The 17,380-nt window shown below is 42.1% G+C and overlaps 2 protein-coding genes across 2 annotated transcripts; one reads left to right on the top strand and one right to left on the bottom strand.

Annotated features, from left to right (window-relative positions):
* The first annotated feature begins 959 nt into the window (after positions 1-959).
* LOC116512068 (neurotoxin 3FTx-8a-like) lies at positions 960-3,648 on the top strand. Its single transcript, XM_032222344.1, is given in 3 exon segments — positions 960-1,014; positions 2,175-2,282; positions 3,506-3,648. Coding segments are annotated over 3 exon segments (306 nt in total).
* A 2,787-nt stretch (positions 3,649-6,435) lies between these two features.
* On the bottom strand, positions 6,436-17,133 carry LOC116512067 (lymphocyte antigen 6E-like). Its single transcript, XM_032222343.1, has 3 exons — positions 17,082-17,133; positions 6,978-7,103; positions 6,436-6,641 (listed from the first exon to the last, which is right to left on the bottom strand). Exons 1-3 carry the CDS (start codon positions 17,131-17,133, stop codon positions 6,436-6,438), a joined length of 384 nt encoding a protein of 127 aa, XP_032078234.1.
* Positions 17,134-17,380: the final 247 nt, after the last annotated feature.

The raw sequence follows: 17,380 nt of genomic DNA, 5'->3' as shown, positions 1-17,380 counted from the left end.
CTCCCGGAGAAGGGCGGCATACAAATAAACTAAATCTTAATCTTAATCTTTCATGTTAGAGAAAAACAATTTCCTGGTTAAGATTCTAACAATCAGTTTATAATTTTTTGACGAGGATGTTTCAGCAGACTCTTGACCTGTGGCTGAAAATTAATCAGAACCAAGGTTGAGTCATGGCACAATAGAAGCCAGGTTTGATCTGCGAAGATCTTCTTTATGAACACCTATCAAGGACAAAAGCGTTTTGGAGGTTGGAGGAATTTCTGGTTTTAAAATCATCCGTAAGAAGATCTTTTCCTTGCAGGAATTGTTGACCTAGGACTCAAGGCATCCCTTGGAATCTTCTGTCCTGCTGTTCCTGCTGGTAGTTTTGTACCAGAATCCCTACTGTGGTGTCTGACCAGCCCTCTATCCGTCTTCCTTGTCTGCCCTGAGTTTTGGATCTTGTGAATCCTTCAGTCCACAGGCTAATTTTAGAGAGAACCACTCATGCTCAGGTCTGCTCAAAGGAGGCCTTGTTTCTTGTGTGAAGGCAGAGCCACAGTCGCAACATGAGAGTTTAGAAGATTCAAAGAAGTTGCCTACTTGGTTAACTGACGTACAAATAAAAAAGAATAGGAACGCGCTGAACTTTGCAGAGAGACAGTTTGTTAATTTTTTCATTGTATGGATTGTATAATCTTGTCTAAATACAGGAAGAGATGCCATTTGTCCAGGTGCCCAGATTTTGCACACGGAAGGATATTTTTTTCCTGGTTGGTTCCTCACCTGATCTTTTTTGGGCTCGGGGGCAAAAAGGCCACACCCCCTGACCTTCCCTTTTCTCCTGAATCTCCCCTTCCTTCCCTCTTAATCCTAGAGATCCAGCCTCCTCCCACCCGCCCCATCTCCGAGGGGTATAAATAAGTGTCTGCTTCCATCCTGGGCTACACATTGCAAGCTAAAGAGAAGATCTCAAGATGAAAACTCTGCTGCTGACCTTGGTGGTGGTGACCGTCGTGTGCCTGGACTTTGGTAAGGTCACCAAACTTTGTTCTTGGATGATAATCAAACCCAAAACAAGGGGAGAGGTAGGGTAGTTGTGGTCCATCCTGTTGTTGGGACTTTCTCACCCTTTTGCCCTGCATAAGGAAGGTCCATGGGAGCCTTCAGGGGGAAAATGGAATTCTGGGGTAGACTGCCTCTGAAAGTGGAGGCTCCTTTGCGTAGTGTGTTCTGCCATGGGATTCCTCCAGGGAAGGAGATGAAAAATGTTTCTGCTCACCTCCCTCTGGCTTTGCCGTCCTTCAGTATTTTGGACGGTGCGGCCAAAGGGGACCAGAGATGCCTCCTTCAAGTCAAGCCTGGGCAGTCCTCAACGTCAACCAGAGATTGGTTGTTGTTGCTGGGATTCCTGGGACCCACCAATCTATCAAACACCCTTGGGAGTCTCCCATCCTAGGATTAACCCACCCCAACCCTGCTTAGCTTCCACACGGAGACCAGACACTTAAGTTTCCATTTGCTTTTATTTCATGGCTTCTTTCAGAAGAGATTAGATGGGATTTTTTTAATCCCAGTTTTTATCCCAGCTACTGTGGCGCAGGGGTTAAAATGCAGCATTGCAGGCTAATTCTGCTTACTGCCGGCTGCCTGAAGTTCGGCAGTTTGAATCTCACACACTCAAGGTTGACTCGGCCTTTTCCATCCTTCCGAGGTGGGTAAAATGAGGAGCCAGATTGTTGCAGGCAAGAGACTGACTCTGTAAACTGCTTAGAGGGGGTCGTAAAGGACTGTGAAGCGGAATAAAAGTCTAAGTAATATGGCTATCTAGTTTTGGAATGAGGAAGAAACCTAATACTCCTTCCTCCTATTTCCCCCACAGCAACAACGCTGTGAAGGTAGGATGGGCAGAGAGATGATTAAGTCCAAAGACACTAACTTGTCTTTTATGGCCAAAGTTTGACTAGAAGTCACCACCTCCGGGTGATTGGCCCAGAGTCACGCCGATGTCTTTGATGCCTAAGGTGGGAATAGAAATCAGGTTTCCCATTTCTAGACCATTTGATCTTTCTAGGGAAATTTTCACACATGAAAAGGTCTATCATCTCATAGATAATGTTACAAGATCCCCCCCCAAAAAATAAAATAAATCTCAGTCTACAATTTCAATGTTTTTTTTTTCTTTCATTCAGGAAATTCCCTGACGTGTTGCAAGGACCGGATTTGTTGGGATACTGTGACCTGTACAGGAACCGACACTCAATGCTATCTATCGTATCAAACAGGGCTATTGGGTGGCAGTAAGTGCAGTTATTATTCCTTCTCCCAATTTGTTTGTGGGGGGGGGGATGCAAACCAGAGCTCCCAAAGGCAGCTGAGCGTTGCAGACCACGGAGGACCTGTCTGTGTCCTGTCTGGTCCTTCTGAGGTCTGTTGCCGGACAGCCTAAGGAGTGCAAGGAAAGAAGGGCTACGAATGGGGGGGGGGGCAACCATCCCTTCCAGGAACAGCTGAGCTACAGAGGGGAAGCTTTCTTCAGAGAAAGGGGAGGGAAGAATGCTGGGAAAGTTGACGGTCTCCTCTGTAACTGGCTGAGTTTAGAGATTTCACATTAAATATCCAAGAGGGATGGAATTGCCCCTAAGTCCCTGATGGCCAACCTGTGGCTGATATGGAGGCATATCAACAGGTACATGAGCCTTTTCCCTAGCTCGGCTCCAGCAAGCATTTGTGCGCTGGCCAGTTGATTTGTGCCTGCCCCCCCCCATGCTGCCCTTCCCTTCCCTTCGCAGGAGTCTCCATGTGATGCCAGGTAAGTATAGGGCTCGCACGGAGGCTCTGGGAGGGCATTTTCAGGCTCCAGAGGGGAAGGAGGGGGAGGAGGCGATTTCTGCCCTCCCCAGGCTCCAGGAAAGCCTCTGGAGCCTGGGGAGGGTGAGAAATGGACCTACCGGGCCCACCGGAAGTCAGTAAATGGCCCATTTCCAACCTCTGAAGGGCCTCCGGGGGGTGGGGAGGTTTTTCTCGCCCTCCTCAGGCTCCAAAAAGGGTGTGCACGCATGTGCGGGGAAGCAGGTGGCGTTCATGTGCACATGCATAGAGGACATGGCACAGGGGTGATGAAATTAGTGGTGTGGGGACGGGTGCGTGCTTTTGGCACCCAAGGAGAAAAAGGTTTGCCATCACTGGTCTAAGGAATAGAAGGAAAGGGGGGCTTGGACTGGGGAGCCCCATCTCTCTCTGCAACAGCCCAGATTGTAGGGAGAAAGCTTCTTTAGAGAAAGGGGGAGGGAAATGCAAGAAAGGTGGACTTGCCCCTGAGTCATGTCAAAACACGGGACTTCCCCAGAAACCTCCTCTTGATTCCTTTGCTCCCAAGTATTAAGTAGAGGAGGTAGGAGGGCTGCCTTCCTACTGGGAGGGAATCCGTGAATGTCTTAAAAGTTTCTCCAGCCACAGCCACAGATCTGTCCTGTGGTATTTTTTTTTAAAATAATCATTCTGCTTTGTCTTTCCTTCACAGAAATCAATGTCAATCAGGGATGTATTACTAATTGTACTACGGAGCCGGCGAGAATTATTGAATGTTGCTCGACTGACAAGTGCAACAAATATACTATTACTATACCTTGAGTTTGGCTGTCATCCATCATGGACCTTCCTTGAAAATTTATGCTTGGCTTTTTCCACCAGATGGTCCATAATCCCCCTCCCACCTGCTTTCTTTGACACCCCACCCTCTCTCCTCTTTCTCTTGTTCTGCAAGTTTCCTTCTGCTAGTTCTGTACTTTGAGAATCAAATAAACCTTAGCATTCAATTCAAGTGTTTTGATTTTTTTGGGGGGAAACATCCTGTTCACAAAACCCACCGGTAGAGAGTCTTCCTCCAGGATCCCACAGGCAGTGATGCTGGGATGAGCAGGATTAGGTCCAATCGCTGTTGAATCATGGCTTCGATTGATTTACGGGGTAATAACCTTACATCCAGACAGGTCAAGAAAGAGGAGAAACTATCAGCTGAGTCCTTTCTCAGTGAGATCTCAGAGTCCAACACTGTTCCTTCCCTCCCTTTCTACTCTCTGGGGCAAACTGGGAGGAAGAGGAGGATGCCTTGAAGTAAAGGTGGGGGATTTGGGGGTGAAGGATTGCAGGCCCCTTCTCCATCACGCCCACCTGAAAGAAGAAACATCTTGATTCAACAGCTGACTCTGAAGGCTGTTCTCAACCTCTCTCAGTCCTGGGTTCAAGTGTTGGCGATTACACCAGAAATCACCTAACTGGGCATTGGGGCTGAGTGGGAATTCTTCTTGGAGGGGGATCCCACCACCTGAAAGTGTGCAGCTCTTGGCTTCTATCCTCAGTCCTGATTATCGTATCTTTGATTGTCTTGCCTGCTGCATTGCTTTTGAATGCCAAGTTCTGTGGGTGATAAACACATCTGTGATTTTATCAGGGATGCAGCTGTCAACTTGGCATGCCTTGTGGAAACCTGGTTGTTAAGGGAGCAGGCAGAACTTGGCTCTTCTCATCCCAGCCCCCATCTTAGCAATAGCAGTTAGACTTATATACCGCTTCATAGGGCTTTCAGCCCTCTCTAAGCGGTTTACAGAGTCAGCATATTGCCCCCAAGAACAATCCGGGTCCTCATTTTACCCACCTCGGAAGGATGGAAGGCTGAGTCAACCCTGAGCCGGTGAGATTTGAACAGCCGAACTGCAGAACTGCAGTCAGCTGAAGTAGCCTGCAGTGCTGCATTTAACCACTGCGCCACCTCGGCTCTTGATTTTGAAGTAACACCGGCAAAAATTTGAATGACACCATTAAAACCATCGCGTTCACCCTTGAACCTTATGCTGCAGATATCCCCTGTTATGGGAAGTCAACATGAATGGTTAAATTAGAGCTAATGAAGAGGGGAACCGAGTTTTCCCCCTCCTTGCACTGTGGACATGAGTTTGCAAAGTGGGATATTGATGAAGGTCGAGACAAAACTTTATTAACATACAGCCCAGATCACAGGACTGAAGCAGCAGGGTGAAGTTTCAAATTTCAAAACCAGCTGCAAAATCATGGCAGCTGAAAAAAAAAAAGAGAGAATGTTGGAAGAATAACTTGGGGTTCCAACTCAAACAGGCGTTGTGCAAGAAGAAATCAAAATGAAATCCGGATAGCTGGGAGGAAAGGAGATTCATTTATTCCCCAAAGCAAAGAGGTTTGCCTCCAGGGGTAGCTACAGAGAAAAATCAGGCACAATAGGCTGATTTATAGGGGAGCTTGTCCTTGGTTTTCATTCAAACTAAACTAAATTAATAGTTTAAGTTTAATCTACTTGTGTTCACAGGCCTTCTTCTTTGATGCATGGATTAGGTCTAACAATAAGTTTTATGGAAGTTTGAATACAAGACCTCCCCCCCCTTGCTATTTTTACTTGATTAATTTAGTTTCAGCTCGACTGTCAATTATCTAGCGGAGACGCTGATTCTCAGCCCTTTATTTATTTATTTACTTACTTACTTATTTATTTATTAGTTTGTCCAACATGTCCAAGATATCAGGGACAAGTATGAACGTGGATTTGAACAAAGGAAATGAATAGAAATAAATAAAGACAGTAGCACAGGTAGGAACCCTGGTGCGCTTATGCACGCCCCCTTTGCAGACCTCTTAGGAATGGGGTGAGGTCCATGGTAGACAGTTTAAGGTTGAAACTGTGAGAGTTAGAGAGGACGTAACAGTGGAGCCGGGTAGTTCATTCCAGACATTGACCACTCGGTTGGTGAAGTCGTATTTTCTGCAGTTGAGTTTGGAGAGGTTTAGCTTGAGTTTGCATTGATTGTTTGTCCATGTATTATCCTGGTTAAAGTGGAAGTAGTTGTGGATTATACATTCCCTTAAATATTAACAGAATTTTGGATTCTGTTAATATTTAAGGGAAGAGGGAGACAGTATAAGGATTAAAATATCATTTGATTAAAACATCCCGCAACATCACACCACATGGTGACCTCCTAAGTAGCCACAACCACATCCTCTCACATCCAGGCTTGCAATCCTGTTGCTGCTGACCAGGGTCAATCATCATCAGATTCGCCTAGGGTTCGCTTTTCCTTAAAGTCTTGCAGTTGTGTCCTTTCCACACCAGGCGAATAGAACCATCATTAACTCATCTTGGAATGTGTGTGTGTGTGTGGGGAGAACGTTACCAAGAAGAAAATGTGGTTAGTGATGCCCTTTGGGTGCACCCAAAGTAGAAAGTTATTTTTAATTAAGCCAGTTCTGCAAAATAATGTTATTATGTGTCGAGTGGAAGAAGGATGCTACGTCAGCCAGCCTTTAATAAATGCTAAACATAGGAGAATCAAGAATCCATTTGGTGTAGAGCCTCTGAGATGCTTCAGGAGTCTGGATGAAATTTGCTAGTCTCTCTTTCTTGTATGAATTATGAGCGATCCATTATCTAGACTGGAAGATGTAGAAGAAACTGCCCAGGATTCCCAAAACCAGCACCATATTGTTTAGTTTCACGCTGGCAGCCCCACTGATGTTACACAAGCTAGATGTGCAGCATTTCGTAGCGACAGATGACGATCCTGAGTCGATGTAGTTTTCATCACAGGTTGGAACACATCGCTTGCTGATGCTGTAGTCATCGGCCTCACCTTATGCGGCAAAATAAAATCAAGTAATTATATAAAATGCAAGAAATAAGAATCCAATAGCAGTAGCAATAGCCGTTAGACTTATATGCCACTTCATAGGGCTTTCAGCTCTCTCTAAGCGGTTTACAGAGTCAGCATATCGCCCCCACGGTCTGGGCCCTCATTTCACCCACCTCGGAAGGATGGAAGGCTGAGTCAACCTTGAGCCGGTGAGATTAGAACCGCTGAACTGCAGATAACAGTCAGCTGTAGTGGCCTGCAGTACTGCACCCTAACCAATGTGCCACCTCGGCTCTTGGAGAAGCTCCACAGAGATTCTGCTTCAATAATACATACCGTGCCTTCCCTGTCTGACCGTTTTAATGGTAGTGCAGTATTTGTCTCTTTCTGAACACTTCTTCATTGTCATGCAATTCCAGTTGGAAGGTTCATTTTCACAGTAATAGCAGGCAAGGGAATACACTGAATAAAAGAGAGAGAAACATACATTTTATACAAGAGTAACCTGGATAAACATCTTCCGTCCATTGAGAAACTTTCCATGCCAAGAATCAAGGACATTTAGGCAAGAAAAACGAAATGCACAGGTACAGTATAGGTGGTACCTTGCTCAATAGTAGCAACTATGAGAGGGATCTTGGAGTCCTAGTGGACAACCATTTAAATAGGAGCCAGCCGTGTGCAGCAGCTGCCAAAAAAGCCAGTTCTAGGCTGCATAAACAGAGGGAGAGAATCAAGATCACTTACAGTGTTTAATACCACTTTATAATGCCTTGGTAAGGCCACACTTGGAATATTTGCATTCAGCTTTGGTCATCACAATGTAGAAAAGATGCGGAGACTTTAGAAAGAGTGCAGAGAAGAGCAACAAAGAGGATTAGGAGACTGGAGGCTAAAACATATGAAGAATGGTTGCAAGAACTGGGTATGTCTAGTTTAATGAAAAGAAGGACTAGGGGAGACATGATAGCAGGGTCCCAATATCTCAGGGGTTGCCACAAAGAAGAGGGAGTCAAACTATTCTCCAAGGCACCTGAGGGCAGAACAAGAAGCAATGGGTGGAAACTAATCAAGGAGAGAAGCAACTTAGAACTGAGGAGGAATTTCCTGACAGTGAGAACAATGAATCAGTGGAAGAGAAGTTGCCTCCAGAAGTTGTGAATTCTCCAACACTGGAAGTCTTTAAGAAGATGTTGGAGAGCCATTTGTCTGAAATGGTGTAGGGTTTCCTGCCTAGGCAGAGGGTTGGACTAGAAGACCTCCAAGGTCCCTTCCAACTCTGCTATTGTATTGTACTGTATTGTATTCCTAAGCATTGTAGTCCAACCTAGGAATGGCTGGGCATTTTAAATCCAAATACAGGTGGTTCTCATTTTACGAACACCGTTGAGCCCAAACTTTCTGTTGCTAAGCGAGGAAGTGTTTAAGTGAGTTAAGGTGAAAAACAGCCTTAAAAGAAGGCCAAAGTCAGCTGGCCAGTTCGCGTATGCGCGCTGGAGCTTAGAGCACAACGCGTTGCGTGCTATAGGTTCTATATGTCTATGCGTGCTATAGGTTCTATTCCATTCCAGACAAATGGGTGTCCAATCTCTTCTTAAAAACCTCCAGTGTTGGATGTCAATTGAGATTCTCCATCATCCAAGTCATAATTGTCCCCAATATGCTTTTTCAAGAGGCAACTGGGCTCTCTGGTCTTTCTTTGAAGATGTTTCTGCGAGACCGTCTTCTGCCACATACTTCCCAACGACCGATAAGATCGCACAGGGTGGGCCTACTCCAGGTGCCGTCAGCCAGACAATGTCAGCTGGCAACTACCCGGGGGAGGGCCTTCTCTGTAGCTGCTCCGACCCTCTGGAATGAACTGCCCCCAGAGATCCGGACCCTACCCACCAGTGGTGGGTTTCAAAAATTGTTTGAACCTACTCTGTGGGTGTGGCCTCCTTTGTGGGAGTGGCTTGCCACCCATGTGACCGGATGGGAGTGGCTTGCCGCCCATGTGACCGGATATGAAGATGCCGATGACACTTGTCAGAACCACCTTAAATGACCTCACACACAGCACTGGCATGCATAAGAATATGATGCAAACTTGTTTTTTAAAAGGCATATTTGGTTTGCGTTAAAACAACTTCAACACACGCAATGTTCTGATTGCACCACAAACACAGTAGTCACCCTTACCTTTCACAGAGGCCCTGAGTTTTATAAATAGGAGCATGATAGTGTAGAATAATCATATCCAAGGACCAGTGGTGGGTTTCAAAAAAATTTGGACCCTCTTCTGTAGGTGTGGCCTGCTTTCCGGGTCCACGGTGGGACCTCTTCTAACCAGTTCGGTAGATTTGACGAACCGGTTCTACCCAATAGGTGCGAACTGGTAGGAACCCACCTCTGCTACCCACTCTCATGGCCTTCCGAAAGGCTATTAAGACCTGGCTATTCCGGCAGGCCCCGGGCTGTTGAACTCATGACTGAGTTCCAGCCCCGATTGACTGGGTGTATGTTGTGGTCTTTTTTAATCTATGTTTCTGTGTTTTTAACTTTTCTATTTTTTTTTTAAATGTATTGTTGTAAGCCGCCCGGAGTCCTTCGGGATTGGGCGTCCTATAAAATCATTAAACATCAACATCAAACATCAAATGTTTCGTTTCTCATCCAAGAAGTGAAATGTCTTCAAAGAAAAACCAGAAAGTCCAGTTGCCTCTTGAAAAAGCACTTTTGGGACTCCAGTGTTGGAGCAACTACAACTTCCGGAGACAAGCCATTCCACTGATAAATTGTTGTCACTGTGATAAAAAAAATCTCCTTAGTCCTAGATTGGTTCTCTCCTTGATTAATTTCCACCCTTTCTTTCTTGTTCTGCCTTCAGGCACTTTGGAGAATCAGTTGATTCTATTAGTCTCCGAATCCGCTTCAAGGTGCTGGTCGCTACCTATAAAGCCCTACATGGCATCGGACCTGGGTACCTGAGAGACCGCCTCCTGCCGATTACCTCCCTCAGACCAATTAGATCGCACAGGTTGGGTCTCCTCCGGATTCCATCTGCCAGCCAATGTCGGCTGGCGACTCCCCGGGGGAGAGCCTTCTCTGTCGCAGCTCTGCCCCTCTGGAACGAGCTCCCTGTTGAGATCCGGACCCTTACTACCCTCACGGCCTTCCGCAAAGCCACCAAGTCCTGGCTGTTCCAGCAGGCTGGGGGGAGCTGAGAAGCATCTACCTCCATGGAAATTGTGAATGTTGGTTTTGTTTTTAATATGTTGTCTTTGTCTTGTTCCCCCCTTTCCCTTGTCTTTTGTGAGCCGCCCGGAGTCCTCCGGGAGTGGGCGGCATACAAGACAAATAAATAAATAAATAAATAAATAGTTGACCCCCCCTCCTCTTTGTGGCAGCCCCTCAAATATTGGAAGACTCTCATGTCCCCCCAGCCCTTCCTTTCATTACACTAAACATTTCCCAATTGATCAGCAACTTCTACTACATTCAGTCACAAAGCATCAAGAGCTAACCAAGCTATTCTGGAGATGAGTTTGAAGTCCACATCTAATTGCTGGTTATCCGTTTATCCTAAGATCTGCAGGACCTGATGAAATTCTAATGGAGATTTAGACATGTTAGTTCTGCTCATTAGATGCAATTAGCTGGGTGGAGCTGCCACACCTTCTGGAAGGGGAATGACCCAGAAATGAATCTAAGGAATTCAGTTGGTTTCATTAGAAGGTGGTAGGTGGTAGGACTGACTGACAATTGACCTGTGGGTGAAACCTGTTTGCATCGCATCATTTCATTAAGCACCAGAAGCATGAAAGACACAGCGAGAAAGATTAGCGCTCATTCAAATCAGCCTTATGATTTTCCCGGGGCATTAATTGGGTCATTAATGTAACTTCTCAAACTTACTCAGCTAGTCTCTGAGAATCAGACAAGATTGAACAAAAGAAACAAAAAAATAAACACGAGAGCAAACTTAGGGTAGAAGTTAAAAAATGGGAAGTCACAAATTCTAGTCCTGTCTTAGGCTGGCTAGTCTTATGGTCCAGCCCATCACTTTCTCTCAGCCCTGGGAAGGAGGGAATGGCAAACCACTTCTGAAATTTTTTATCAATAATGTTACAGGCATTTGTCAAGGCAGCCTCCGAAAATCGGATGCGAGTGAACAGAAGAAGAAAAAAGTTTTAATATTGGACCCTTGATATTTTTGACTAAATTTGCTTGCAAGGGAAAAGGTTGGGTGTTGGAAGATCTCCGTGAAGAAATTCTTCCCTTAACTTTGGAAGTTTTTAAGAAGAGATTGGACAAACCATTTGTCTGAAATGTATAGGGCAGTGTTTCTCAACCTTGGCAACTTGAAGATGTCTGGACTTCAACTCCCAGAATTCCCCAGCCAGCGAACTATGTGGTTAACACATCTGCCTAATATGTAATACAGCCCAGGTTCTAATCCCAGTAAGGGTATGGCTAGCTGATGAGAGCTAAATAGCTTGAAATAGATCTATACTAGTCTCCCTTTATTTATTTATCAGCACAAATACAACACACACACACACACACACACACACACACACACACACACACACAAACACACACATAGGATCAGGTCTTATTTTCAGGAAAACACAGTATCTATCCTTTTACTTATTTTTATTATTAGATGTTAATTGCAGTTCCTACATACAATTACACTTTAGATCCACCTTCCTTACATAGCTGATACACCTACGTGCAATTCAACGCCTACACATACATCGCTGGGGCTTAATTCAACAGGAGGCTTTCTTGACTACAAACGATGACAGCCGATGGACTGAGTGGGTGGATTGTACATACGAACTTTGTGGTGCACAAAGCACATCCGATGACAGAGGCCCATGGAAGGTGTTGACCCAAATACTCAAGGTGGTGAACACAACAGGTTTCTCCTGTTGGTTTATGTACAACACACACACAAAATGCAGGAGAAGCTCCAATTACACCCATGGTTGACTTAGATGCCACAGCGTCCCATTGGCTGGTTTTGGGGTTGACAGGCCAAGGATCTGTGCATATTTATTTTGGATAAATGCTATATTTCGTTAGTTCTTAACATTGCTTTAAAACAAAAAAAATGAAATGAAACAAAATGAAATAAATAATTAAATTAAATTAAAATCTTTTGTCTTATAGCATATCTATTTTGAATGAATGAATGAATGAATAGTGTATTGTGACTTTATTCTGGAATGGAATAATAATAATATAAGAATGGCAAAGAAAAAGAATAACTATGTGAATGTATACCTATAACTACATGTAAGAGAATAGATGACAGTAAAAATATAAAGCACAATATAGGTAAATAATACTTGATCATAAGTAGCTAAGTATAAATAAATAAAGAAATGTATATAAAAATGGATAATGAGTACCGAGATTACGAACGCAAGATAGAAATATATAGAAAGGAAAACACTAACTGCAAAGAAATGCTGTATGATATACGATGGAACTTATCATTCCTATGTTGCTTTTAAGTTATGTCGTAATTTTTCTTAATGTGTTTATGTGTTCCGTTGATGTGCTTATGTCTATAAAATAAAAATTCAAAAAAAAATTAAAATCTGTTGTCTTATAGCATATCTATTTTGAATGAATGAATGAATATTGTATTGTGACTTTATTCTGGAATGGGCAGTGCTCAAAAGAGAGAAAGAAAGAAAAAAGGAAGGAAAGAAGGAAGGAAGCAAGGAAGGAAGGAAAGAAGGAAGGAAGGAAGGAAGGAAAGAAAGAATAAATAAATAAATAAATGTATTGTGGCTCCTTCTGGAATGGGTAGCACCCTGTTTAAATAGACAGGTTGAACAGATTAACAGAATGGGAAGGGACCTAGCAGGTCATCTAGTCCAACCTCTACATCTGCCTCTACCTAGGATCAAACTCACAGCCTCCTGATTGTGAGGCAAGAGGTCCACCTCTAGGCCACAGCAGCTCATGATAGGCAGGCAGGCGGGTGGGTGGGTAGATAGATAGATAGATAGATAGATAGATAGATAGATGATAGATAGATGATAGATAGATAGATAGATAGATAGATAGATAGATAGATAGATGATAGATAGATGATAGATAGATAGATAGATTAGATTAGATTAGATTAGATTAGATAGATAGATTAGATTAGATAGATAGATAGATAGATAGATAGATGATAGATAGATGATAGATAGATAGATGATAGATAGATAGATAGATAGATGATAGATAGATAGATAGATAGATAGATAGATGATAGATAGATAGATTAGATTAGATTAGATAGATAGATAGATAGATAGATTAGATTAGATTAGATAGATAGATAGATAGATAGATAGATAGATAGATAGATAGATGATAGATAGATGATAGATAGATAGATGATAGATAGATAGATAGATAGATAGATAGATAGATAGATGATAGATAGATGATAGATGGATGGATGGATGGATGGATGGATGGATGGATGGATGGATGGATAGATAGATAGATAGATAGATAGATAGATAATCCATTTGGAATTCCATTCAGAAACCTGACACCATTCTGTCAGATGATGACACCCCATTGAATGAACGAACGAATGAATACATGCATACATAAATAAATACAAACATACATAAATACATGCCTAAAAATAAATAAGTAAATAAATAAATGCATACATAAATAACTAAAAAAATAAATGCATACATAACTAACTAACTAACTAAATGCATGTCAAGTGGGGAAGAGCTGTCCACATTTGAAAAACAAATAAGAAATCACCTGGAAACCACCATCAAAAGGCAGACCTCTAATGGTAGAAACTAGCTGAAGGGGTTCTTTTTATTTTTGTAAGTTTTGCCTTGCAGGGAAGCCCTGACAGAGCCCCAGGGTTGCCTGGAATACAACTTGGGGGGGAAAGACTTTCTATGGACCGTGTCTCAAAGGTGCTTTTCTTTTCTTTCTCTCTCAAGGCAACTGGACTGTTGTTGTTTTTTGAGGAAGATGCTTTGCTTCTCATCCAAGAAGCATCATGGGTTCTGGCGAGATGATGGGTTGGTGATGGAGATTTGATATTTGACTTTTTTAACTACCTCACATCCTAGCATCACTCCTAATTCTTCCTTTTGTTTAGTATTCATATTTATAGCTAATATTTTTGTTTTTCCTAAATTTATTTTAAAGCCAGACACTTGACCATATTGATTAATCGTATTCATTAAGACCGTACTGGACTCCTGCGGTTGTTCCAATATTATGACCAAATCATCTGCAAAAGCGCGCACTCTGTATTCTTGCTGCCTAATCTTGATCCCTTTTAAACCATCCAAGCCCCGTATTTTATTCAACAGTACTTCCAAAGTTATAATAAACAATAATGGGGACAAAGGACAGCCCTGTCTTGTACCTTTTCCAATTTGAAAAGAGTCTGTTAAACTTCCATTGACTAGGATTTGTGCTGTTTGCTGTTGGCATATTGCTTTAATTGACTGTAAAAAGCTATCTCCTATCTGCATTTTTTGCAATATCTTCAGCAGAAATTGCCAGTTAACTCGATCAAAGGCCTTCTCAACATCCAAAAATATAAACGCAGCAGGGATCTGGTTGTTCTTTCCCAAATATTCTAATGCATTAATAATTAATCTGACATTACTTTTCATCTGTCTCCCCTGTATAAAACCTGTTTGGTCTGTGTGTATCAATTGGAGATTTGAGACAACGTGACCAGGATGACTGAGAATCTCCACCGGCATTTCTACAGGCCGGTCTTACCAACTTTAAGAAGTGTGGACTTTCTGTCTATCTATATTTGAGGGGCTGCTCCAAAGAAGAGGTGTGTGTGTGTGTCAAAGTGTTCTACAAAGCGGCAGAAGGGAAGACAAGAAAAAAACAAAAACGGATGGAAACAAATCAAGGAGAGAAGCGAACTGGAATTAAGGAGAAACGTCCTAACAGTGAAGACAATTAATTGGTAGAACAGCTTGCCTCCAGAAGTTGTGGGTGCTTCATCACTAGAGATCTTTAAGAAGAAATTGCCACTTGTTTCAAATGGTATAGGATCTCCTGCTTGAGCAGGGGGGTGGACTATAGGACCTCCAAGGTCCCTTCCAACACTGTTATTCTATTCTATTCTATTCTACTATATTCTACTCTATTCTACTCTATTCTATTCCATTCCATTCATTATTCTATTCTATTCTATTCTATTCTATTCTATTCTACTCTACTCTACTCTACTCTACTCTACTCTTTTGTATTTCTATTCTATATTTCTATTTCTATTCCATTCCATTCATATTTCCATATCTGTTCCTATTTCTATTTCTATTTCTATTTCTATTTCTATTTCTATTTCTATTTCTATTTCTATTTCTATTTCTATTATTTCTATTTCTATTTCTATTTCTATTTCTATTTCTATTTCTATTTCTATTTCTATTTCTATTTCTATTTCTATTTCTATTTCTATTTCTATTTCTATTTCTATTTCTATTTCTATTTCTATTTCCATTCCATTCCATTCTATTCTATTCTATTCTTATTTCTATTCTATATTCCTATTCCTATTCTATATTCCTATTCCTATTCCTATTCTATTCGTATTCCTATTCGTATTCGTATTCCTATTCTATTCCTATTCCTATTCCTATTCCTATTCCTATTCCTATTCCTATTCCTATTCCTATTCCTATTCCTATTCTATTCCTATTCCTATTCCTATTCCTATTCTTATTCGTATTCGTATTCCAATCCCTATTCCATTCCATTCTATTTCTATTCTGTTCCGTTCCATTCCATTCCATTCCATTCCATTCTATTCTATTCTACTATTCTATTCTATAATTATTAATATATTAATTATTAATTAATATAATTGTTGTTGTTGTTGTTGTTGTTGTTGTTATGATTATTACTTGCAGAACCAGCCAGATGTTTGATTGGCTATTCACCTACGAAGTTCTTCCCAAAGACCTGGGATAGACAAATGTTGTCTGATGGTCTAAATCATCACAGAATAAAAACTGTTGTTGTTATTTTTGCTGCTACTATTAGAACATTTCTCTTTTTTTTTCTTTTTGTATTTCTATCCTTTGACATGGCATCTAATTCACCCTCCAGCTATTGAGCAGAATATAAATAAACAGGCACATCTGAACAGTCATAATTATTTTAAGTGTTCTTATTTTTATTTAATGTAAGCTGCCTCGAGATAATTTGGAGCCAGGAAGCCTAAAAGAATATTAAATAAATAGATGAGTAAATTGCCGTAAATCCTACATCGCCATAGCCAACATCAACAACCGAATGTAGATTTTGTCATCGTATTACCCTGTTTTCACCAAAATAAGACCTCCCTGGATAATAAGCGCAATTGGGCTTTTGAGCACATGCGCTAAAATAAGCCCTCTCCCGAAAATAAGCCCTCCCTGAAAATATTGCAAAACAGCAGCAGCCATGAGGTGACCACGCTCGCCGCCTCCTGCACCTCAAAAATAATAAGACCTCCCTGAAAATAAGGCCAAGTGCTTAATTCGGGGACCAAAAGAAAATAAGACCCTGTCTTATTTTCAGGGAAACACTGTATACAGCTGTGTGATAGGATTCACTATCTCGCTGGAGCTTCCAGTCTCAAATGAAGTCTATGTCACAAAGCTACATGTGATAAATAATCAGACAAGAGCTACCCAATTTGTCGGCTGACCCAGAATGGAAGCATGGTTCAAACCTAGAAGAAACGTTGATGTCTTATTTATTCGATTATTTTTTATTCAATTTTTATTTAGTTATTTGATTATGGGGCTGCCCATCTGAAATAGATGACTCTGGCCATCTCTTATGTTGTCTTCCCTTTAGATCACTCACCTGGGATGCTTTCCTACAGACCGAAAGCCTTCAAGAACTGCCCCATTGTTCCTTTTTTTTAATTAATAAAAAAGCCACCAACACTTAATGGTTCCACCACAAAACCGCGGAGGAGAAAATCGCGCTCGACGAAAGCGCGCATTTGACGTCATCACAGCGCGACGAAAACATCGCGCTGTGATCGAAAAATGTAAAAATAAAGCAAAAACCTTACCCTAACCCCCCCAAACCTAACCCTAAACCTAACCCTAATCCTAACCCTTAACCTAACCCTAAATCTAACCCTAAACCTAACCGTTAACGTAACGCTAAACCTAACGCTAACCCTTGACCTAACGCTAAACGTAACCCTAACGCTCTAAACCTAACCCTAACCCTTAACCTAACCCTTACCTTTATGTGAATCGGCTTGCTTTAATTTTATTTCAATTTTTAATTTTTTTCGTCGCGCTGTGATGATGTCACATGCGCGCTTTCGTCGAGCACGATTTTGTCCTCCGCGGTTTTGACGGGTCACGCACTTAATTAATAGCATTATATTCATTTTGCAATAGGATACAAAAAAAAAAATGGCCATACCTTTCTCTGTGCAAACGACAGCCAACAAGAAGGTCACAAGCAGAGTTTTCATGGCTGCAAAGTTCTCCAGAACTTCACCAGAAGTTCCTGGTAAGGGAAGGCTCTATTTATACCTTGGAGGTGTTGCCTTTTTGTCGTGGTTGCTGTTTTGTGTGGGGTTGCCTGAATTGCCATCACAACAAACTGCAGGGAAGAGCCATGCCTATCATTGAGGGAGGATCCCAAACCCAGTGTTGAATGCCTAATCTCCTAGCAAGATGTCCCAGGCATTTACATTCCTGCTCTGCCTACAGCCCAGG

This window comes from Thamnophis elegans, chromosome 8, assembly GCF_009769535.1.
Source record: "Thamnophis elegans isolate rThaEle1 chromosome 8, rThaEle1.pri, whole genome shotgun sequence".
Lineage (NCBI taxonomy): Eukaryota > Metazoa > Chordata > Lepidosauria > Squamata > Colubridae > Thamnophis > Thamnophis elegans.
This window is presented reverse-complemented; position numbering and strand designations above follow the sequence as displayed.